General features: G+C 36.7%; 2 protein-coding genes across 3 annotated transcripts; both read left to right on the forward strand.

Moving 5' to 3' along the window:
• Positions 1 to 10,571: 10,571 nt before the first annotated feature.
• LOC112708839 (protein MAIN-LIKE 1-like) lies at positions 10,572 to 12,397 on the forward strand. Its single transcript, XM_025760767.1, has 4 exons — positions 10,572 to 10,643; positions 11,220 to 11,962; positions 12,080 to 12,167; positions 12,281 to 12,397. Exons 1-4 carry the CDS (start codon positions 10,572 to 10,574, stop codon positions 12,395 to 12,397), a joined length of 1,020 nt encoding a protein of 339 aa, XP_025616552.1.
• A 4,826-nt stretch (positions 12,398 to 17,223) lies between these two features.
• On the forward strand, positions 17,224 to 22,452 carry LOC112710299 (mediator of RNA polymerase II transcription subunit 17). 2 transcript variants are annotated; one of them, XM_025762460.2, is made up of 9 exons: positions 17,224 to 17,501; positions 18,891 to 19,097; positions 19,277 to 19,481; positions 19,890 to 20,003; positions 20,191 to 20,276; positions 20,594 to 20,978; positions 21,092 to 21,550; positions 21,627 to 21,926; positions 22,013 to 22,452. In XM_025762460.2, exons 2-9 carry the CDS (start codon positions 19,003 to 19,005, stop codon positions 22,346 to 22,348), a joined length of 1,980 nt encoding a protein of 659 aa, XP_025618245.1. In that variant the 5' UTR covers positions 17,224 to 17,501; positions 18,891 to 19,002; the 3' UTR covers positions 22,349 to 22,452. The 2 variants fall into 2 exon arrangements, with proteins under 2 accessions (XP_025618245.1, XP_025618246.1); XM_025762461.2 differs by having other exon boundaries at positions 17,241 to 17,501; positions 18,960 to 19,097.
• Positions 22,453 to 24,456: the final 2,004 nt, after the last annotated feature.

Consider the following 24,456-nt stretch of genomic DNA (forward strand, 5'->3'; position numbering starts at 1 on the left):
AAATTTTCTGACCTCTTTAAAGATTTTTTTTCTTTTTCACATGACCAAGCCCTTCAGTGGGCAAAATAACAAACAGCAGTGGGTGTCTTTCTGAGTCATACAAGGCCGGAGAGTTTTTACTCTTTTTGATGAATTCTTCCATGATTTCAAAAACTTCTTTTTTAAAGTGCAAGTTGTAGATGGTCACCACCCATTTTTTCTGGACCAAAATTTTTCTCCTCGCTTTCCCCTGTATTGGTTAGAGGCCTCCTCCGTGGAAAAATATAGTTTGTATGACCTGCATGAGGTAGAGGCGGCCATTGTGGGATTCTTCCGAGAAGTATGGGGAGAGCCCTTTACCTTGATACAAAAAAGTTCCTCCAGGGGTCTCCGACCTTTGTACAGGCTCAATTAGGTAGCGTTTATATTTGTTTATGCTATTTTCTGACCTGATAATCATCTGGGTTATTTTCTCTGACTTGTATGCTGATTCTTCTAATGGCTTTTGCTGGTGAAGTATACAGGATGCTGACCAATCTCATCTTCCCGTATTAGAGTTGATACAACAGCTTTGTCTACTACGGACAAATACAGAACGAGCTCTTCCCCAACTATTGGTCGGGTCAGAATTGGAGGTTGGCTCAAAAAACTTTTGAACTCCTGGAATACTTCTTCGCACTCTGAAGTCCATTTGAACTGGCATCCTTTTTTTAGTAGAGAAAATAGTGGAAGGGATCTTAATGTTGAACCTGCCAAGAACCTGGAAAGGGCAGCAAGTCGGCCATTCAATTGTTGGACCTCCCTTAGGCAAGTCAAGCTTTTCATTTCTAAGATGGCTTTGCACTTGTCGGGATTCGCTTCGATCCCCCTTTGTGTCATCATAAATCCCAGAAATTTTTCAGCCTCCACCGCAAAGGTGCATTTTGCAGGATTTAGCCTCATCCCATGTAACCTTATGGTGTTGAAGACTTGCGAAAGGTCTGTCAAGAGGTCGGTCTCCTCCTTGGTTTTTACCAGCATGTCGTCCACGTAGACTTCCATTAAGTTCCCAAGGTGGGGAGCGAATACCTTATTCATCAGCCTTTGGTATGTGGCCCCAGCATTTTTTAATCCAAAAGGCATGACCATATAGCAGTAGTTCACTCTAGGCGTGATGAATGATGTTTTTTCTTCATCCGACTTGTGCATCGAGATTTGGTTGTATCCCGAGTAGGCATCCATAAATGACAAGTATTGGTACCCCGAGCTAGAATCTACTAAAGTATTAATACTGGAAAGTGGATATGGGTCTTTGGGGCACGCCTTGTTGAGGTCAGTATAATCGATGCACATTCTCCACTTGCCGTTTTGCTTTTTGACCAGCACTACATTTGCCAGTCATGCCGGATACTTGACCTCCCTGATGAACCCAGCCTCTAAGAGGGCTTGTATTTGCTCTTCCACCACCGAGCCCGTTCTGGCCCCAGCTTGCGCCTACGCTGCTGTACGGGTCGTGATCTAGGGTATACTGAAAGCCTGTGGGACATGAGTTCAGGGTCTATCCCTGGCATGTCGGCAGCTTTCCAGGCAAAGAGGTCGGAATTGTCTTGTAGGAGTTTTACCAGTCTCTGTTTTAGGTTTCCACCTAGGCTGGCTCCTATATTGGTATTTTTCCCTTCCTCTTCTCCAACCTGTACTTCTTCAGTTTTCCCCCCGGTTGCAACCACAGCTCTTCTTTGGCTCTTACCCCGCCGAGCTCTATGGTGTGGACTTCCTTGCCCTTTCCTCTCAGGTCCAGGCTTTCATTGTAGCGTTTCCTTGCCAATTTTTGGTCTCCCCATATCGTTGCTATCCCCCGGGTGTTGGGAATTTCATGCAAAGGTGAGGGGTGGACACCACCCCTCCGAGCTGATTTAAGGTAGTCCTGCCGATCAAGGCATTATATGCTGACCCAACGTCGATGACTATAAAGTCTATGCTCAGAGTTTTGAATTTTCCCCCTTTCCAAAAGTCGTGTGGAGGGGTATGAACCCTAGTGGTTTTATTGGCATGTCGCCTAACCCATACAGGGTGTCAGGGTAAGCTTTTAACTCCTTTTCATCCAACCTTAGCTTGTCGAATGCTGGCTTGAAAAGGATGTCGGCTGAACTCCCCTGGTCTACCAAAGTTCTGTGGAGATGGGAATTTTCCAGGATCATGGTTATCACTATTGGATCATCGTGTCCAGGGATTACCCCTTACCTATCTTCTTTGGTGAAAGAGATAGTGGGGAGTTCGGGTGCTGATAAACCCCATTTTTAGGGTTTATCTTGTATTAAATTTAGAGTGTTTTGATAACCTTTTGTCACATTTAGCCTATGAATTAGCATGGTTTTGTTATCTCTCCCATATTTGTGCTTAAATGTAAAAACATGCTTTTTAAGCCTTATTTTGATGAATTCTAATTTCTCCTTGATTCCATAAGATGCCTTGATGTGTTTGCTAGTAATTCCAGGATTGAAATAGGCTAGGCATGGATCAAAGGAGCAAGGAAGGAAGCGTGCAAATGGAGAGAAGCACAAAAGTCAAAAGAATTGATCTTAGCCAAGCATGCGCACGCGCACAAGGCGCTCGCGCGCACATTGCAGAATCGGCCAGGGACGTGCACGCGTACCGTGCGCGCACGCGTCGATGACCGCACATGACTTCATTAATGCAACACGTGCCTGGCGATTTGGGAGGGTTTCTGAACCCATTTTTTGGCGCCAATTGCTAGGAGAAAGGAATAAAAGGATGAAGGTTTAAGGGGAAGACATGAGATGTTAGTTACCATTAGTCATAGTTTAGTTTAGAAGTAGTTTTAGAGAGAGAAGCTCTCACTTCTCTCTAGAATTAGGATTAGGATTAGGATTAGTTCTTAGATCTAGGTTCTAATCTTTGCTTTCTTCTACTTCTACCTTTCAATTCTTTGTTGTTACATTCATCTTCCTCTATTCTTTTGTTGTAACTTCCTTTATGTTGTTCTTATACTTTGATTGTAGATCCACTTTTGTTCCTTCCTTTCTCTTTCAATTCAATTCAAGGTAAATCGTAATAATTGTGTTCCTTTTGATTTGTGTTGTTAATTCCTTTCAATAATTGTTGTTAGATTTTGTTCTTGTTGTTGATTTACTATGTTTTCCTTTTATGCCTTCCAAGTGTTTGATGAAATGCTTGGTTGGATTTTAGAGTAGGATTTTATACTCTTGGCTTGGAAAGGTAACTTAGGACCTCTTGAGTTACTAATGTCCAAGTGATTGATGATTGGGAGCCATTGACTCTAGTTCTCACTAATTGAATTAGTGGAGAGTTAGGACTTATGGACTAGGATTGATATAGCTCATTTGACTTTCCTTTACTACTAGTTAGAGGATGATTTAATGAGATTAATCCTTGCCAATTCTCATATTGTGGTTAGTGATTAGGATAGAGATCCTTGACCACCAACCCTTGCCAAGACCTTTTTAGCCATTAGTTTACTTTCTTGCCATTTATCTTTCATGTTTCTTATCAAAACCCCAAAAAAATAACTCATAACCAATAGCAAGACACTTTATTGTAATTCCTAGGGAGAACGACCCGAGGTTTGAATACTTCGGTTTATAAAATTAGGGGTTTGTTACTTGTGACAAACAATCTTTTGTATGAAAGGATTTTTGATTGGTTTAGAAACTATACTTGCAACGAGACTTCAATAGTGAAATTCTATACCGTCAAAAATCCGTTCATCAGGTGCCTCGCTCCCGACCTGGTAAACTCGCTTTAGGTGTCTCTTGCGAGATGACTTGGTGAGTCCCCCTCCCGCAAATCCCCCTGAGATCATATGTATATGTCTCTCTGGGATTTGTGGTGGTGGATCTCTTCGGTCCCCGTCATCTCGATTTCTTTTTCCATGATTGTCCGACCTTTCCATGAGATATCTGTCAAATCGACCCTCCCTGGCCAACTTTTCTATCACATTTTTAAGGTCGTAGCAGTTGTTTGTCGAGTGACCATACATCTTATGGTACTCAAAATAATCGCTGCGGCTCCCCCTTCTTTTTGTTTTTAATGGGTCTAGGGGGTGGCAGTCTTTCAGTATGGTAGATTTTCGTGTATACGTCAACTAGGGAAACTTTTAGAGGAGTATAAGAGTGATATCTCCTCAGCCTTTCGAGGCCAACCTCCTCTTTTTTCTTGGGCTCTCTTTCTTTCTCTTTCAAAGAGTGAGAGTTTCCTGGTCGCCAGTTTGGCTCTCGTAATCTAGCATTTTTCTCCATGTTGATGTACTTCTCATCTCTTTCCTGTACATTGCTCAAGGAGGTCAGGTGCCTTTTTGATATGGACTAGGAGAAAGAGCCTTCCCTGAGTCCATTTACTAGGCCCATTATTACTGCTTCTGTGGGTAGGCCCTGGATCTCCAGGCACGCTTTATTGAACCTTTCCATGTAGTCTCTTAAAGGTTCTCTTGCCTCCTGCTTTACGCCCAGGAGGCTTGGTGCGGGTTTTACTTTGTCCTTCTGGATGGAAAACCCATCAAGAATTTGCGCGAGAGGTCATCGAAGCTGGTCATCGACCTTGGGGAAAGACCGTCGAACCACTTCATTGATGCTTTCGTCAAAGTAGTCGAGAAAGCTTTGCAGTGAGTAGCATCAGAAGCGTCGGCCAAATACATCCGACTTTTAAAGTTGCTCAAATGATGTTTTGGATCCGTGGTCCCATCATAGAGGTCCATGTCAGGACTTTTGAAGTTTCTTGGAACCTTTGCTCTCATTATGTCCTCACTGAACGGATCCTCTCCTCCCAATGACGAATCTTCTTGGTCATTGCGAGAGCTCCGACTTTTGAGGGAAGATTCTAATTTCAAGAGCTTTTTCTCTAACTCATTTCGTCGCTCTATCTCATTCCTTAAGTTCCTCTCCGCCTCTCGTTGTCGCTCTAACTCCTGTTCCAGCTGCTCCAAACGCCCTTGGTGGCCGTGGACCAATCCCATTAGCTCGGCTGTATGGGATGGTCCTTCTTTTCCTGATTCGCGTCCCTTCGAAGAGTTTACCTTTGGGTTTTTTAACCCAGAGGTACCTTCTCTGTACTGGTCGTTCGCTTCTTGGTGGAGGGTCACATCCGCATCATTATTTTCGGTGTTCAGATTTTCTTGTTCTGAATCGGTCGTGGCGTGGCCATCTTCAGGTGAATTATCTGCCATCGAAGGTCGATCTCTCGGGTCCTTGGCAACGGAGCCAATGTTACGTCAGGTAACCAGAGATTAGTGGGCTGGTCATGTAAGGTTGGCGCAATCGATTGAGGAGGGAAGCCCTTTGTCTTGGTTCCCGTCTGAGGGCGTCCGTCCGACTTGTGTGTGTGAAGGAATGGGGGTGGTACCTGCAAAGACACTCCGATGCCTAAGTAAGCAAGGGTCTAAGCAAGTTTAGAGAATATGGGGTCTTAGAGATACTTGAGGGGTGTCAGTGTACTTATAGTGGTGAACCCATAACCACCGTTGGAGTGGTTCCACCTTTTAAGGAGGATAACCGTCCCTTTATCTTAGGGAGGTTGAGATTTGACTCTAGAAGTGGGTTGAGAGATTTTAGGAGCAGTTACTTATTTGAGTGAGTGTTATCTGTCAGCTAACCTTCTTTTTCGACTTCCTTGTGATGGAGCCTATGTCGAACCCGACCTCTTATGAGGAGGTCGATTGTGGGGGAAGACCAATCTTATGAATATAATCTTTTTATATTATTTGAATCTGGGTCTTGGCATTGGGTCAGAGTATAAACACATGTATATAACCGTAATTAACAATATATATTTCATAATCATTTACATAATTGCTAGCATTTAACCATTTACTATATATACCACATTTTGTTTAACTTTGTAAAGTAAAGTTAATTATTGAAATTAATATTAACGTTTTTTTAAGTCTTTATATTTAAAGGTTGATATGAATGTGTTTATTTACCATTTTTAAATTGTTCTTTGATTTCGAATTAATATTAAGTATTAAATATTTCTTAAGTTAATCAATTTTAAAGTTTTCTTAACTTTTTAAATTAATATTAAATATTTAAAATGTGTTTATTTATATTTTTAATTGTTCTTTAATTTTTATTTATCGATTTTAAGGAGGAAAAATACATAACACATTAAAAAAGTTCTTGTGTTTTGGTTTGTGAATTTACTGAGAGAAAAAATGGCCTATCAAATCATATATTTTAGTGTTAGACACAACATAGGTAATTTCAAGACTAGTATCATGGAATTTAGATCATTTAAATTTTGAATTTTTATTTTAGAGGATAAAGTGTGATCTTCCACCCTTGAATGGTTTCTCTCTCATATCTACTCTTGGTCCCACTTATGAAATAAATGATGAAAGATCACACTTTACTCTTTAAAGTAAAATTCAAAATTTAGATGTTCAAAATCCATCATCATGAGTATGTAGTGATGAATTTAAACAATTTACCGACGTGTACAGATTTCCGGAATCATTAACTATCTCATAATATGAATTTAGCTATGTGAGTTTTGACACGTTCAATACTCCTCGATTACGCTTATTTGAATTGGTTCAGTAATTTTATTATTTTAGAAAAAAATAAATTTAGTGATAAATTTATTTATTTCATCGATTTTAATTTTTTTATCTTAATTTATTTTTAGATGTTATTGAAAATTTTGTTGAAATTAAAAGGAAAAAGATTAATTATTTAGCTATAAATTTAAACATTTTATTTTCCGTGATTAAATTTGTTTTTTTAACAGGTCTTTATAAAATTTATTAATTTGGACAATAAGTAGTACTCCAAAAGTACTCGAAATTTAATGATTCTTTTTATGTGAGTTTTTATTCTTTGTACAATAAATTAAATTTTTTATGAAAGGCTGTTTTATAAATTTTATGTATTCTTCAATCTTAAAAATGAAAATATTATCTAATTTTATTCATGTATATAAGAATAACAATTACACTAAACAAAAAAATCCTTAAATAGAATGACAGATTATTATGTGTGAAAATCAAAGCAACCTACAATCCTACATGATGGATATTGCAAGAAATAAAGACAACAATCACAACATTGCCAATGGTAGGACTCTTGTGACTTTTGGTATTTATAACCATTGAAACGGGAACAGAGAAAAAGAAAAAAAGAAAAAAACGAAGACAAACCATCACCTCAACTCAACACTATACTTTCTTCTTCAAGCTTAAATATTTCTCCATGCTTTTCCATGGCTAGGAACAAGGTTATCTAATTATATTTTTTTTCTTTTGTATGTTTTTGGGAGAAGGAATAAAGTGACTTTATTGATGGTGAGTGAGTTGGGTCTTGAGTTTATTATGAGTCTGATTTATTTGGTTTAATCTGTTTAGTTTAATTTTAGGTCAAAATTTTTAAAATTAGAATCAAAATTTCTATTTTAATTTTTTCTACTTCATTGAATTATAAAATTTTATTTTTTAATTTCTTGATTAATAATTATTTTATTGGCTAATTATTTATTAATTTTTCGAATTTTACAATTACTATACTCAATTGAGATAATTTAACTTGATGAAGATATAAATTTTCTATCATTTTTCAAATTAATATTAAATTTGAAAAATTAATTCTTTTTTAAAATATTTTAATCAGTCTGATCTAACAAAAATTACACATTATTTGTATACCTTTTACATTTCATTTTCTACCAAATTGTTTCTCTTTATAACATATTGCTTCAATTTATAAGAAAAAATAAAAGAAATATACATGTATATAGCCGTAATTAACAATATATATTTCATAATTATTTATGTAATTGCTAGCATTTAACCGTTTACTATATATACCACATTTTGTTTAACTTTGTGAAGTAAAATTAATTATTGAAATTAATATTAACGTTTTTTAAGTCTTTATATTTAAAGGTTGATATGAATGTGTTTATTTACCATTTTTAAATTATTCTTTGATTTCAAATTAATATTAAGTATTAAATATTTCTTAAGTTAATCAATTTTAAAGTTTTTTTAACTTTCTAAATAAATATTAAATATTTAAAATGTGTTTATTTATTTTTTAATTGTTCTTTAATTTTTATTTGTCGATTCTAAGAAGGAAAAATACATAGCTCAATTAAAAAAGTTATTGTGTTTCGATTTGTAAATTGACTGAGAAAAAAATAGCCTATCAAATCATATATTTTGGTGTTAGGCACAACATAGATAACTTCAAGTCTAGCATCATGAGTATGTAGTGATGAATATCTTATAAATCTATTTTTTCACCCGGCTAATGAAAGTGAAGTGTTGATTTCTCATAAATCTATTTTTTCGCCAAAATAAATGCATTGTTTTCTCTTCTAAGTTTATTTTATAAAAATATCTTTATTATAATTATATTATAATTAGCATTTAAGTAATAATAGATAATCATACTAATTTAGAAAAATTTCTTTATTATAGTTATATAAAATCAATATTTAATGCATTATTAAACTATTTATCAATTATCAATAAAAAATATTTTTAATTATTTTAATTATATTGATAATAATATAATATGACAATTATATGATAATGGCATCGGTTATTAATAACCAATTTATATTTCTCTAAATAAATTTATTTTAGAAATTTATCTTTATTATAATTATATTACAATATTACAATTAATATTTAATGAATAATGTATGATTATACTAATTTAAGAAAATATATTTATTATCTATCTATTCTATTATATAAAAATCATATTTTTGCACTTAATAATGGAACTGATGTGGCATGCTCTTGAGGTGTTTCCTGATCTATTTCATTTAATTTGTTAAAACAAATCAATTATAATTAATTAATTATATCAATTAATTAATTTGATTAGACATTTAAATTTCACCATTTATTATAATTTATATGAATTGATTTATTATAATTAATTATATCAATTAATTAATTTGATTAATTATATTAAATATTTGATTTGATTGGAGTAAATATCAAATTATTCAATAAATAATAAATATGATAATAAAATATATGAATTAATTTAATTAGTTTATTTTTTTCAATACCATCTATTTATACAAGATCAAATATTTTTTACTCATTCGCTTTCTCTCTCTCTCTTATGTTTAGGATACAATTTTTGTAATTTATTTAATTTTTATTTCTTTTATCTTTATTTATACATTTTATTTTTTATATTTTTTAAAATTTTTGTTTATTTTAATTGCTTATATTAGGTGCATACTTTTTTTTTCTTTTAGCTTCTGATTAACAAAAAAAATGTGTCATCTTTACGTTGTTTTTAAATAATCTTACTATAATTTTGTTTTGTAATATTCTATTTTGTCATGTGTACTTCAATTCCTATATATATAGTCTTTTTTCTGATTCACAATTAATATATACATTGTTCATGTATGTGGTTTATATGTTAATATTTTTACTGATTCTCTTTATTATTATTTTTTTGATGTGTCTCTTTGTTGCTCTTTATTTTAGTTATATTCATTGATTTATCTGTATTGATGCTCTTTTTATTTGAAATATCGTGACAATTTAGAGTGTATGTTGTGACCCATGAGATATTTGTTAATTTAGAATATCTTTTTAAATGGTTTATGTTATAATGTGTTTAAAGAGTTGACTTAAAATTATAATATATATAAATTTATAATATAATTTATAGTATGTTAAAAGTATTAGGACATTATCATATAGATATTTTTTATTTGTCCATTAGATTCAACTATATAGGATCTTGAAAATTATGCAATTATGTAATTAGTTATTTTTTCATATAATTATTGTATTGATCATTCACATTAGTGAGACTTTTTCATTATTAATATTTACAAATATGCTATTATTTGTATAATTGATTGAATCATCTTATTCATTTAAATTTAATTCTATTAAATTAATTATTCAAGGTGCCATCGCTATTTCTATTTTTAAAAAATTTATTAATATTATTTAACAATTGTAATAACATAATAACAATTAAGAAAGACAGGACAAAAAAATTTAATGTGAAAATAGGAAAAAAAGAATAAATTTATTTAATAATTTTTTTAGTATATATATATGTTTTTTTATAGATAATTATTGGGGTAAAAAATCCAAATGAGCCAAGGGGAGCTCACTTTAACCGAAATCAGCCAAATCAAAAGTTTGATACCTCAATCCACCAGAACTCATTTGTATATAATTCGAATCAATAGGATTCGAATTAGATTTTCACGTAATTCGAGTGAATCAATTCGAATTACTTTCAAGCTATGTTCCAAGGTAATTCGAATCAATAAGAATCGAATTATCATGCAAAAATCCTTAGTAATTCGAAACGACTAAGTTCGAATTATAATAGTGTAGTTCGAAATAAATCAATTCGAATTACATTGAGAAGGATACATGAGTGGGGTTCGAATCATATTGATTCGAATTAGTTGGGCTTGGTGAACATAAGTAATTTGAATCTACTTGATTCGAATTACAAGGGTTTCGGCTATATAAGGAGTTCGAACCAAGTTCATTCGAATCACTTTATCATTCTCATACCCCACCAAATCCCAGAGAAAATGACCAACATTCGGGCCGAGTAAGACAAGAGAGGCAAATTCAGGGGATGGGGGACGATCCGGGGAGGCTTTATCGTTTAGATGGAGTTGCTCATATCGCCGGGGTGATCAACGACGAGGTTAGTAGTTTATGATGTTGCGCTGTTGATAGTGTTTTTTGTTAGTGGTTTATGGTAGTGTTTGATGAAAGCAGTTTATGATAGTGGTATTTGATAATGGTTTTTTGTAATGGTTTATGTTACCTTTAGTGGTTTAGGATAGTGGTTTAGGATAGTGGTGTAGGCAAGTGGTTTTTGTTAATGGTTTTTTATAGCGGTTTATGTTAGTGTTAGCGGTTTAAGGTAATGGTTTAGGCCAGTGGTTTTTGTTAGTGGTTTTTTTTATTGTGTTTTGTTAGCGGTTTTTGTTAATGGTTTTTGGATAGTGGTTTTAGTGACGGTTAGCGGTTTAAGGTTGTGGTTTATGATAGAGATGTATGCTAGTGGTTTTTGTTAACGGTTTTACTTGTTAGTGATTGTTGTATTTGTTAATGGTTTTTGCACGTGGTTCATGTTAGCGGTTTGTGTATACAATGTTGGTTGCCTGTTTCATATATGTTGTGTTGCACGATTTATTTTTTGGTTCTTTACAAAATAAATTGTATATGTTAGTGGTTTGTGGATCTGTTCTAATTATGCGGTTTATGTACTGGCCAGCCTCGTCGTTGCATATCCAGCGTTAGGCGGCAGCAGGGGATGCGTCTTGATGAGAGGTACGTTCTGTACTTGCACATGGCCGGATTGTACCATCTTGCGAGACTGAACGACAGATGGTTCCGACTAGACGAGCCCCTAGTCAGCGCATTCGTCGAGAGGTGGCGGCCTGAGACGCACACCTTCCACATGCCGTTCGGGGAGTGCACCATCACGCTTCAGGACGTTGCATACCAGCTGGGGTTACCAGTGGACGGACATTACGTCAGTGGTTGCCTGACGGACTTCCACCTGTACATTGAGGGTGGGCGGCCAGCTTGGCAGTGGTTCCATGAGTTGCTCGGTGTTTTACCTCCCGAGAACCAGGTTCAGAAATTCGCAGTCAACTGCACCTGGTTCCAGGAGACATTTGGAGAGTGTCCCGACGGGGCTGATGAGGAGACAGTTAAGCGCTTTGCCCGTGCCTATATCATGATGTTATTGGGCACGCAGCTGTTTGCCGACAAGTTCGGCAATTGTATACACATCAGATGGCTACCCTATGTTGCTCGGCTTGAGGAGATGGGTGGCTACAGTTGGGGGTCGGCGGCACTAGCATGGTTGTACCGGTACATGTGCCGAGTCACCAACAGACATGTCGTGAAGTTAGCTGGGCCTTTACAGTTACTGCAGTCTTGGATCTTCTGGAGGTTTCCTTCATTTAGGCCTACTGGGTATGATGAGATTAGCTGGCCCCTTTCCTCGAGGTACCGTTATTGTTTTCTGCTATATATCATTATTGTATTTATTTTCGATTATAGAAGCAATTTCATGCATTGTAGAGTGAGTGATGAATGCAGTAGAATGTTTAACCTCTTTTGCAGATGGTCTGGTTACAATCCTGGGATTAGCAACAAGGGACCTCGGGTACAGATGGCTCGCCTGAAGATCGACTTGTTACAGCCTCGGGATGTAAGTATGCTGAAACCATATGTAGCTCCAGTCGTTGTTTCAGTTTATATTGTCTAACAGAAGTGTTAAATTGTTATTGATTGCTTTTTTCAATTCATATGGATGCCGTATAGCGCACTCGACGTCATCCAGGTTGTCCATCCGGAGGTCTTGGAGCCGCGGCATACGATGTTATGGCGGTGTGTGACGTCGTTGATTTATTTTGCGGTGGTCGAGTGGCATCAGGTTGATAGAGTTTTACCACAGTTTGGCGGCGTTCAGCCCCCCCGCGTCCCGCCCTGAACATCGACTTCTTGATGTCGAAGGACGGGAGAGGAGGTGACCGTTGGTTCCCGGCGCACTTAGCTGACTGGCATCTTCACGGGCAGGAGCGTGCGGAGAACATTTTACAGTTCGACATCGTGCCCGACCCCGGTCCCTTGCATGATTTCTTGACATGGTGGCATCAGCACGGAAAGAGGTTCCTGTCGCCGGAGATGTTATTGGGGGATCCGAGAGGTATTCCTATTTCGGATGAGGCGACGCAGAGGGGTGCAGGCCGAGTTCCAGATATGGCCCGAGTTGACGATGTTCCTGACAGACGTCGTACTGAGAGGAGAGCACGGGTCGGGACACGTCGTAGCCAGCGTGAGTGGAATTGGGTTGATCATGCTATGGATGACGTCGAGGATGCAGTTAGGGGTGGCGGGAGACGACGTGGTCGTGGAGGCAGGAGGAGGGGGGCTGCTGCTAGAGAGAGTGCCCATCAGGCTGGGGGGGATGCAGCTGGAGGAGGTGCTGCAGTGGGGGTTGATAGGCCCTATCAGGGGGCATGATGGTGAGTGGTATGGATCTGGCATGGGAGATCTGACGAGTCACACTGACTCTGGGCTTGGGGGTGGACCACATGGAGATTATTTCGTCGGTGTTCCCGGTGACGATCAGACCCTTCAGGAGATTACTCCATGGGTGAGTCCGGGCTCCATGTTTCCAGACTTCCTTGCTAGTGATGGCATTGTCGCCGAGTTCGGTGGACCGCATTTCCTTGAGGATATCTGGACCATTATCAGTGTTATGTTATGTACTTTGATGTTATGTACTTTGATGTTATGTTATGTTATGTACTTTGATGTTATGTTACATATTATCAGTCATCCCACCAAATAGTGTAGTTTGTTTTAGTCACTAAATTCCAAAATTAGAAAGACATTCAACATACTTATGTGGTACGAATTACAAGTTTCAACACTTATAGCATACAACTTAGTTCCACGTAGAACAATGGTCGCTAACTGAAATAAAATACATCTGCTGATATAGTAAGAAATAAAAACAGACAAATCATATCTCCTATTAATTCCCAGCATTCCCGCTGGGTCCTGTTGCTTGTGGACAACTACGACGGGTGTGTCCTGGCTGCCTACAGAGGCCACATCTCTTTGGCCGGTTCGGATCTGCATTATCCATGTTGGTGCGAATGCGTGTGGACCTTGGACGACCCTCCCTCGCACGCCTCATGTTCGGATCCGGTATAACGGTAGGCCCGGCATATGGTGGCCAGAAACCCTCCGGAATGGGAGGTGTAAATCCCATCTGATAGACACCGAAAACGGAACTAAGGCGATAGACCTGGTAGACGTAAGGCTGCCATGTAAGACGTGAATAAGCATAGCAGGCCAGGGCGTGAGGACACGGGAAATGAAGTGCTTGGAAGTATCCACAATCACAAGTCTTGGACCCTAATGAGACCCTGTACGTACCAAGTGAGAATGAACCTGTCGGAGTCATCTCAGCCACGGTGTACTCCGAGTTATCCCTGTCATAAACAGTCACTGTGAAGCACCTGGCTGTCTTCAGGTTGGCCTCAATACACTTTACTAGGTATTGACTGAATTGTTGTCCAGTACCCATCTGAGCCTCGGCCTCCCTACCCTTACAGACAAATAGCTCAGCCAGCCTTCCGTATGTGGCCTTCACCAGCGAGCAAACAGGGAGGTTCCTTACCTCCTTCAGGATTGAATTGACACACTCTGATATATTGGTCGTCATGTGCCCGAATCTCTGACCTTCATCACAGTACTGTGTCCACAACGAGTACTCAATTCGGTTCGCCCAGTCACACATTGCCGGATTCTCAGAGCGTAGGATGTCGAACCAGTAGTCAAACTCCACCTCGGTCTTCGCATATGCGGCGTTCACAAGAAGCCTCCGGGCATCTTTGCCCTTGAAGGTGAGGGCGAAATTCGCTGCAACGTGTCAAATGCAGAATGCCCGGTATGCAGACGGAGGTAGCCATCCCCCATCAGGTGCTTCAAGTGCTGCCTTGATGCCGTTATGCCTATCTGAAATAACTAACAGACCTGGCTGAGGTGTCACGTGCTGACGAAGGTGGGAGAGAAAGAAGGACCATGACTTAGCATTCTCACCCTCAACTAGTGCGAATGTCACAGGGAGTATGTTGGAATTCCCGTCCTGTGCAATCGCCACAAGCAATGTTCTCCCATACTTGCCATATAGATGGGTGCCGTCAATACTCACCAACGGCTTGCAATAATGAAATGCTTCGATACAAGGGGGAATAGTCCAGAACATCCTATGAAAATAAGCCTGAGACTCATCCACCTGTCCACCAACTCGAATAGGGCAGGTCCTGAGGACTGCTACAGTGCCAGGCATAGTCAACTGAACTCCTAAGACCCACCGAGAGAGCTCGTTGTACGACTCATCCCAGTCCCCGTAGATGATTGCTACCGCCTTCTGCTTGGCCATCCACACCCTCCGGTATGTAGGCCTGAAGCCAAAGTGCGCTGCCGTTGCATTTAGAAGCACCTTGATGTTGACAGATGTGTCAGCCCTAACCATTGGCATGATGAATGTCGCTATCACGTGGTAGTCCAAGCTCCTATGGTCGCTGGAGATGGAGGTGGCGAGACAGGTATGCGGCCCGTTGTACCGCTTGACTTCCCAGATGCCCTTGCGCTGTCGGAGGCTTAGCCTAATCAACCATGTGCACCCATTCCCAAACTCAGAACACTTTCCCACGTACCGGCGATAGTCAGACTCAACCACCTTGTACTGTACCCCTCGGTGGATGCTATACGTCTTGACACTCAACAGCTCCTCATCTTTATTCTGGAATTGTTGACCAACCTGGAACTCTGTTATACCGGCAGACCCGTCGGTATCTCTAGCGCCAAATCCAGCTAGCTGCCCAAGATGTCTGTCCTGCCTCATGGCATCCAGATCCAAAGATGAAAAATAGGGTGGGTACTGATTTGTGCCAGAACTAGAACCACCAGTAGGCCTTATCGGATCACTCGCTCCAACATCATCGCCGCTTTCATCAGCGATAATATCCGGCTCGACTTCATCATCATCTGGATCATCACACAATCCCTCGCCAACACCAGCCGGAGGAGGACACTGTACTTCAGTCGGATGATGTTCATCATATCCAACCTCGTCTCCAACATTGCCGGCGAGATCAACAGCAAACGATGGGGAGGCGGCAGGCTGGACCGCTGCCTCATACACTGGAACAGAGGAAGAAGCAACCGCAGGTCTCGAGCTCGAACCGGCCGCCGTGGCTATAGTGTTGGCATTCTGGTTCGACCCACCAGAGCTAGATACCACGTCGACGAACTTAGCCAACAGCTCCGGTGTCCTCACCTCTAGAAACTGCCTACAAGAAAGAAACATGACCTGCAAGTCCTCATCACTCCCGATCGTGAAACAATCATACTTCACCGTATCGTGGAGCACCGTGATTAGAATGCGATAGAAAAACTTCTTAACTCTCTTCACTCCTTCCAGACCAAGTTTACCAAGCACAGAGCTCACGAGACCATCGTAACTGGTCGCAGGGCTCATGGTAATACATAGAGGATCCTTATCCGTGAACTTCACCCCAGACCGAGTTTTTCTCTTAATCGATCCTCTGTGGTGTACTAGCACTAGAAAACTATCCTCACTAGCTATCTCACCTCTTTGTTCACAGCAACATGATTTCACAACATATATATAGAAAACGGCTCCTAACTAATTCGAATCAATTACATTCGAATTACCCGGTGTGAATAATTCGAGTCTATATGATTCGAAATATGAACTTCTTCACCTAAACCTACTAATTCGAATTAAGATACTTCGATTTATGATTTGGTAGTTCGAATCATATTGATTCGAATTACTCGTGATTTTTCATCTTAATTCGTGACAAATCAATTCGAATTACGTGTGAGTGTGCATGCATAATTCGGGACAAGTTAATTCGAACTACGTGCTTACATTGTCATATAGTAATTCGAATTTAATCAATTCGAATTATGTGTTAGGCTAATTCGAATCTTATTGATTCGAATTATATAAATATTTGATCTGGTGGATTGTCGTAGCAAAGTTTCATTTGGCGGATTTGCGTAAAATTGAGCTAGCCTTGGCTCATTTGCGTTTTTTGCCCTAATTATTGTAAGGCATGAAAAATTATTAAATTCTAACAATAATTATTAAGGATAAATGATTATTATAATTAAAAATAATATCAATTTAAATGATATACAAATAAATCATGTCAAACATAACAATTTAAAAGGGTTACTTTTAAAAGAATATAGTTTATGATATTTAATTTTTTACAAATTATTAAAAAAAGTATAATTATTTAACGATATTTATTTTTTAAATTCACTATGTATACAATTTTTTTTTGACAAAATTTTACTTATGATGGTAATTTTTTTAATGGTGTAAATGCGGATAATTATATTTTTACTTTTTGATATAATCGATATATTATTAATAATGAATAGTAATTAACCCCTCATATTTTTAATCAAAACATTTTAACGATAGTTTCTATTTATAGATATCAATTAATGATTGTTTTTTTAAAAATAGAATCCATTATGATTTTAGGTTATTTCATAATTAACAATAATAATACTTGATTATTTCTTTAAAAATTTTCGATCGAACCGACCGGTCCGGTCTGAGTTTGACAACACTGGTCCGCGCGATGCGCAGGTATCATTTGTTAAAAATTAACCCGTTTAAACACTAGTAACTTATAATAAGTGCCACGCACAAAACCGGTTTAAACCCATCAGTATCTTTTCGTTTCTCCCGAATTCAAACAAAACAAATCTGAAATCCCTAAACTCCTCTTCTGCCGCCGCTGCCGCCTGCTGCCACCACCTCTGCGTCGCCAGCCCACCATTGGTGACCTCGCAGGTTCACTCTCTTCTCCACCTTCCCCAGCTCACGAAGAAGGGATTAGAGGAAGATGTTGTCGCCGCCTTAGGTGTTCTCTCCGCCGCTCAAGTCCACCGAACCCAACCACCATTCAAAACTTTCTGGGTACGATTCATTTTTACCTTACATTTCTTGTTTTCATTTTTCTGCTTCTAGGCACGATGCAAGTCACCTGCATGTTTCATATTTGTTCTCTACCCTTAAATTCCTTTTCTATAATGCATATAAGGCGTCTTTTCTCCCTGGGATGATATTTTACACGGAAGACGGTTGGAGTTCTAGCACTGTTAATATTTCAAATTAGTAGTTAGTACATGATTACTTGAACTGTTGAACATGTACATTTTGTTCGTTTTAGTACTAATCTTTGATTAGGTTTCATAATTTGACTAGGTGAGCTGGTTATATAGCCTTATATTAAGTTGAAAGTGAAAAAGTTTGTCTAGTTGGTGTAAACAGAACACAGCAAGGTGCATTGTTTTACACTCGTTGAGGCTTTGCTCTGGGTATACAAATCAATTTGTGTTAACTTTTTATGACCAAGTCGTGAGTGGCGGTTGATGATAGTTTAGAAGAAAAAAAAATTCTAGATTAGTTTCTTATTCATGTAATATTGCTTGCCAAATTGTATTATATATGTTGTTCTATGCATGAAAATTGGTGATCTACTGCCATGGCTTCTTATGAACAGAAAGTTCAATAAAATAAGTAATTGTTGTAATTTAAATTCCATTGAACTTGTGCGATGAACTGAAATGTTTAATTGGTACTAATGCACCCTTATGGTGTGTCTTTTGATTCTTTGTGTCCTTATTTATGGTACAATGATGATAAAGACTAGCATCTTTTTGGTCTAAAACGCATGATCTTTATAGGTGGCTTTTCTTCTCAAGACATGTTGAGAGATTGGAAAACTATGCTTTATAGATATATCTTTTTTGTTTTGTTTTGGTTTTGTATAGGGGTTTTGTCTATCCAAAAAAGAAAAAATTGTAGAGCTCAGTTTGGATCTTGGATTTGTCCAAAATTGGTCTGATCCAATTTTGTTTTCACCTGTATTTATGTTAGTAGATGTCAAAGTAAAATATGGAAGAAAAAGAACTTTTTAATTAATAGATATACAAAGTTTCTCCTTTTTAGATTTAATGCAAATGTATATCTAGAACTGAATCCAAAATTTTTTGTTAAGCTAGCATAACCCTCTTCCAACTGAAAAAGAAAAGTTTAGGTCAATATAACATTTTTTTAACTTTTGGCTACTACTATTTAAAAGATTTAGTTTTTTGAAAATTAATGTGTGGTGATGTATTTTTGTGAATAATAATTCTTTTTGAGTCTTGAAAAGATATTATTCATTTTCCTTTTCTTTTTTCTGGTTGTTGGGTTATGATTGATATTCTCTTTTTGCATTGGTTGTTTATTTTAGTCAGACAAGGGCACAAGGCTTTGTTATTAGTATGGTGGTTTATTTATTTCCCTTTTTTGGTGATACAGTTTATGTTGAAGGTATTTTCCTTTGGGATTTCACTTGAGACATACTTTCATGCCCCTTCTTGGAGACAGGGTTTTGTAGAATTTTCTGGGAAATTTTTATTTTCCAAGAAAAATGGAGGAGGGAACACAATTGCAAGTCTCCATCGACAAGCTTCCGATCAAGCGCTTGGAATCCATCGAAGAAAATGGAATTGAACGTTTCCCCTCGTATGCATCTTCTTCTTTCTCCTTTTCATACTTTTTCTCCCCCTATTTTGCTTCTGTGTATTAGCTTATTTTGTACTGGCAGCATTTTCGAAAGTAGAGCTAGTAGCAATCTAAACCCTAGTTTGCGCTTGCAATTGTTAACGTGACACCCCTCTTCAATTTTGTGTGGTTTCTTATAGAGATGTGGATTATGATGAGAAGCGGCTCTCGCTCATTAGGCGAATCGATTTTGCTTGGGCAGTTGAGAAGGATGACGAGGAGAAGAACAAGAAGCAGAAGAAGGCCTCAAAGGAGGCCTCAACTCCATGGCAATGGCAGAGCATGGTGGAGAATTTGCAGTTAGCTCATCAGGAGCTCTCTGTCATCATAGATCTCATCAACACCGTGAGTAATGAACATCACTTCTAGGAACTCTTGTGATATGTTTATTTTTTCTCTCTCTAAATATTTGTTTCTAATAATGTAAGATTTACTTGAGGCTATTCGCAGCATGTTTTTGATGAACAAGTTTGTGAATTGAAGAAGATATTGTGTTAGCATCTAAGAATGAAATGAAGTTTTGAAATAACATTTTCGATAGCAAGTTACAGTGTCAGAGGAACTAACAATCACAAGTTCATTACAAAAAATATTGTTTCATGGAGTGAAATCCTTCATGTATAATATCTACTCTAGATGGTGGCTGCTATTTAAATATTCTCTGTGATATTGTTTTTAGATTGCGGTTGTATATGTTGCAACTTGTGTGTAGGCTAACAATATAGATATTTTTGTTCTAATTATTGTGTTTAGGTGGAAGCAAATGATGCGGTAACTGTGGCTAGCATGACAAGGCCGAAACTATTATCTAATGAAGCTTTGTCTGACCTGGCTGTATCTGCTGCCACCAAGCTGCAATGTTACCGTGTAAATTTTCTATCATCTTGTTTTATGTTCACACTAGTATGTGATGTTCACTAGTTTTATGAAGTAAGTTGCGGCAACCAAGTCTTGTATAACTTCATTAACTTGTCAATAGCAGCCACAGCTTCTTTAGCTTTTACTTGGAATCTGGGACATGTAATCAAGTTTACAAACTTTCTTCTCTTTGCAGCATGTTGGAAAATATTTCAAGCAATCTGCCAAAGCTTTTGAACGGCAGGTTGCTAGAGAAGCAAGGTTTTATGGTGCTCTTATTAGGTAAATCTCTGGTACTGACAGTGTAATTGAATACACGTTTTTGAGTAAATGCTGACAAGAAATTTAACATGAAGTTTTGGATCTTTAATAACCATGTTAAAATTCTCTTCAAAAGCTGTTAAATAACATAGAAGATCCTTGTATCAATAATTCAGCATTAAATTAAAGAGGAGAATGATTTTTTACTAGCTTCTTTCGTTTCTTCTCTTTCCGTGTTTTTTTTTTTTTTTTTTTTTTTTTTTTTTTTTTTTGGCAGTAAGATGATTGTTTCCTACCTTGCATGAGTTGTTATTCCATATCCTGATATATGCACACAGGTTGCAGCAAAACTGGAAAGTAAAACGGCAACGCCAGGCAGCTATAGCTCCAGGAAGTGAAGGCTTTACCTTTGATCTCTTTGATACCTCGTATGACCAGGGTGCAATATATCGGTCATCTTCTACGTCCACTGTTCATGTCAATCATAATCCAGCTGGAATGCTGGCAATAAATGTCTCTCCCAATTCATGCCACTCTCTCCAATTTGGTTTTGTTGGTGCACAATCAGAGGAAAGACTGGGGAAATCAGAAGAACACAAATCTGACTTTTCAGATGAGCATCATATGGAAGAAACTGACAAAAAGCCTTTGAATGATGAAGTGTGTGTTAAGAAGACACATTCACTTCTTCGTGAAGTACATAAAGCAATATTCAATGAGCAGGTGGATTTTTACTTTCACAAATTCTTGTTTTTGGATTTTTGTGTCTAGTTTGTCTAATTTACTACTTTGAACATCTCCCTGATGCTTTATTGTGTTGGTACTTTTGCATCAAGGTGTTTGATCTGGTCAACCGTGAAGCATTTAATGCATCTACAGGTGTCACCGTGACTGGAATACGCGAAAATTATTTACAGTTAAGCTTAGGTCAAGGAACATCTGTGTACTTGTCATTAGTACCCTCTGATCAAGATCGTTCTGCAGTTGAAAGTGAATCCAATAATGATGTTGAGAATGCAAATTTACCAGAATCATCTGATGAAATGGAATGTGATGCCAAACATAACACCTGGAAGAAGGAAGAGCAATTTCATCATTCTACCTGCTATGAGATTTACATTCAACAGATTTTTCATGATTATATATTTGGGAGAGGTAGTGAAAAACCAGTTTCTTCCGGAAGTCGTTTGTCTGGTGCACAGGCAAAGGATGGATCAGGTCTTCTTGGTCATTTTTTCATGTCTTTGGCTCATAGGATATTTTCAATCAAAGTTCTCAAGGAGCTGGAAAATGTGGTAATGCTCTTTTGAATTTGACTTTTGGTGCTTATTAAATGGACATGATGTTTAGTTAAGTATTTGGTATTTACAGGCATGCAAGGTCCCATATCTCCAGTTAATTTCTAATCCCACATGGAATTCTCGGGCGTCATCTTGGACGCTAAACATGGAGGTTCCCCAGTCCATTATCAGAACATCAGATTTTAATGAAAAAAATGCTTTGAAGCGACAGTTTTGGACCAAGGTCTTGGTAAATGATGACTGCATCAATGTCAAAGCAGAAGGTTCTCCTAATGTATCGGGCCTTTTCAAGGGAAAGGCCGAGGAAACCCACACGATAAACAGATACGACTGCAACATAGCTGATCTCGCCGTGGTTATTTTGCAACAGGTAAAACTAATAGAAAAGGAATCGTTGTCATTGCAAATTCACAATTTTCTTTCTTTCCTTCTTATTTATTACGAATGCGATTGCAGGTTGCAAGCCAAATCATTAATTGGCTCTACCATGAAGCTATGATGGTTGGGATAAAAGCGAACAGGGACTTCTTAAGCTTATGTTTTGAGCTGGAGCAGGGCGAAACACTTTGCCTGATTGCGAATGTGGACCCTGAAGACATTGAAGGGTGTATATCATGGTGGTTGGTGATGGCGGACAGTTTTGCAGAGGAACAAAAGCTTCATATGAACATGAACATGAATGATGGTGCATCTGAGTATAGGAAATTCCTAGGTCACTTGTCTCTTGAGTTGTTATATGCGACGCTAATGGACTTGGTTGGCTTGTGTTGCGGCGGCAGTGGTGGCCATTGAAGTTGTATGTAGACTGTGTATACGGTTTTCTTGGACTTTTCAAGTGAAACTCGGCAACCATCAGAATATGATTATGATTTATACCAAAGATTCATCATCTTAAATATCTTAGTAATTATCAATATGCACGTAAGTGTAATAGTCTTTTATTTTACAGTAGTTAGAATTAGAGTCGGTATATAGAAAAGAAATCTTGATTGAAGTACTTAGAATTAGAGTCAGTAGTTAGAGTTAGTAGAATAAATAGAAATATAAATAATTAAATATGGTAGTTGCTAAAAAAAAAATTCTTGATTGAAGTATATAGAAAAGAAATAATTAGGTCGAACTGGGTCTTTAATTATAGCTGAGCATTTTCTTGAAGGGAGCTAGGACTTGACATGTATTTGAAGCTTAAAATGCTCAATGTTCTTAGAGTTGTCGAACAACAAATTGTTGTTACTTAACAAAAGAAAGTATGTGGTTGATGTTATAACTTATAACCCTTCCTCCAACTTAGTGGTTAGGATTGGCTTTCTCTAGTGTAACTGGAGAATTCTAACTTGGATGATGAATCTAACCATCATTTTAAATCACTTGAATTTTCAGACAAATAATCTCCAAGGTGAAATCCCAGATTCTATTTCACGTTAGAGAATCTTGCATGTCTTGAATTATTTGGTTTGACATGTTCTCAAGGATCAAAAAGCTTCCTATACTTGGTTTAAGACGAGCAATAAATTGTGTTTGATACGAAGCAAGGGATTAAAATTGAAACTGAAACAAAAATGATAGATTGAAATTGAATACCATTCTACTTTTTATTCAATTTCCTGTTGTAACAAAAAAAAAAGATTCATTCAATCTAACTTGCCAATCCTATAGTTTGGGAATTGAATTGAAGAGGACCCACTTAACTTTTTAGGCGCTACCCCGATGCAACAAGAGAGATCCACTTAATCTCACTTGTCTACATTATAGTTTTATCACGAATTCGAAAAAGGGGGATTCTCATACTTCTAATCTCTTTTAAAAAATATTTATAACTTCTTATTGAGTTAAAATAAAGAAATTCTAAGTCTGCTATTGTAAAACTCAATCTAGTAATTAAATAAATAAAATTAAAATTTATGAAATTAAATTTAATATTCTAATGTTTAAAAATATAAACTAATAATTATTAAATAATACTTAAACTATTTATATTACGAAAATTTGGAGTACATATTAGTCTTATTGTAAAATTTTTATACATATAAAGTAGAAATTAGCATTGCTCAAAACATGTGGGACATTTTTTTTCAACTATACAAAATATCAGTCATTAATCACTAATTTATAATATATTAAAATATGAAATTTACATTAAAAAATATATAAAAAATCTTGAAAATATATAAATACATAATAAATAAATTTGTGACTATTTTTTTTATCTATAGAGTATTTTTTTAATCTATTTTACCTTTAACAATAAATGTGGAGGGTGAAAAATATTTTTAGCATAAGTAAATATAATGACTCTTCCAAATTAATTTGGGATGGTAGGGGAAGTGATAAAATTAATTTTTAGTTCAATAATAGTTCAAAATAATATTTCTAAATTTTTATTGTTCTTGACTCTGGCTTTTCTTTTCCTTGAAAATTTCACTTTGTTATACATGCATGATAGTGTAATAGTTTTTCAAAAAATGTTATATGCTATGATATATTGGGAGTGGATCCTCTCCAGTGGAAAAAAATTGGATGGTATTTAGTGTAGGATCTCACTTTTCATTGCTCTTTCTCTTTCCTATTTAATTTTGGTTACACTTATAGAATTAAAGGTGAGAGATCACACTTTATTCTCTCAAGTGTTAAAAAAATAAAAAGAATCCATTTCCATGATATACTCACACGGATATGAGACACGTCAACACATAAATTTTAAAATTTTATAAGATACGAGAACATGTATATATATAAAATATAAAATATTTTTTTCATAAATTGTAATGATATTTTTTATATTAAAATATAAACTAATTTTTTAATTATTTTTAATGTCTTATAATTATATAAAATATTTAAAATATTTTTTATTTTAATAAATAATAATATATACTATTTCTAAATTTATTTTAAGAATA

This window comes from Arachis hypogaea, chromosome 9 (assembly GCF_003086295.3).
Source record: "Arachis hypogaea cultivar Tifrunner chromosome 9, arahy.Tifrunner.gnm2.J5K5, whole genome shotgun sequence".
NCBI lineage: Eukaryota > Viridiplantae > Streptophyta > Magnoliopsida > Fabales > Fabaceae > Arachis > Arachis hypogaea.

What these genes read in the sequence shown, in the direction of transcription:
- LOC112708839 (XM_025760767.1), top strand. Translation starts at nt 10,572, where the DNA reads ATGGGGGACGATCCGGGGAGGCTTTATCGTTTAGATGGAGTTGCTCAT. An exon ending in CCGGGGTGATCAACGACGAG is followed by an intron (nt 10,644 to 11,219) that starts GTTAGTAGTTTA and finishes TGTACTGGCCAG; the next exon opens with CCTCGTCGTTGCATATCCAG. An exon ending in AGCTGGCCCCTTTCCTCGAG is followed by an intron (nt 11,963 to 12,079) that starts GTACCGTTATTG and finishes CCTCTTTTGCAG; the next exon opens with ATGGTCTGGTTACAATCCTG.
- LOC112710299 (XM_025762460.2), top strand. Translation starts at nt 19,003, where the DNA reads ATGGAGGAGGGAACACAATTGCAAGTCTCCATCGACAAGCTTCCGATC. An exon ending in TTTTATGGTGCTCTTATTAG is followed by an intron (nt 20,277 to 20,593) that starts GTAAATCTCTGG and finishes ATATGCACACAG; the next exon opens with GTTGCAGCAAAACTGGAAAG. An exon ending in AAGCAATATTCAATGAGCAG is followed by an intron (nt 20,979 to 21,091) that starts GTGGATTTTTAC and finishes TTTTGCATCAAG; the next exon opens with GTGTTTGATCTGGTCAACCG.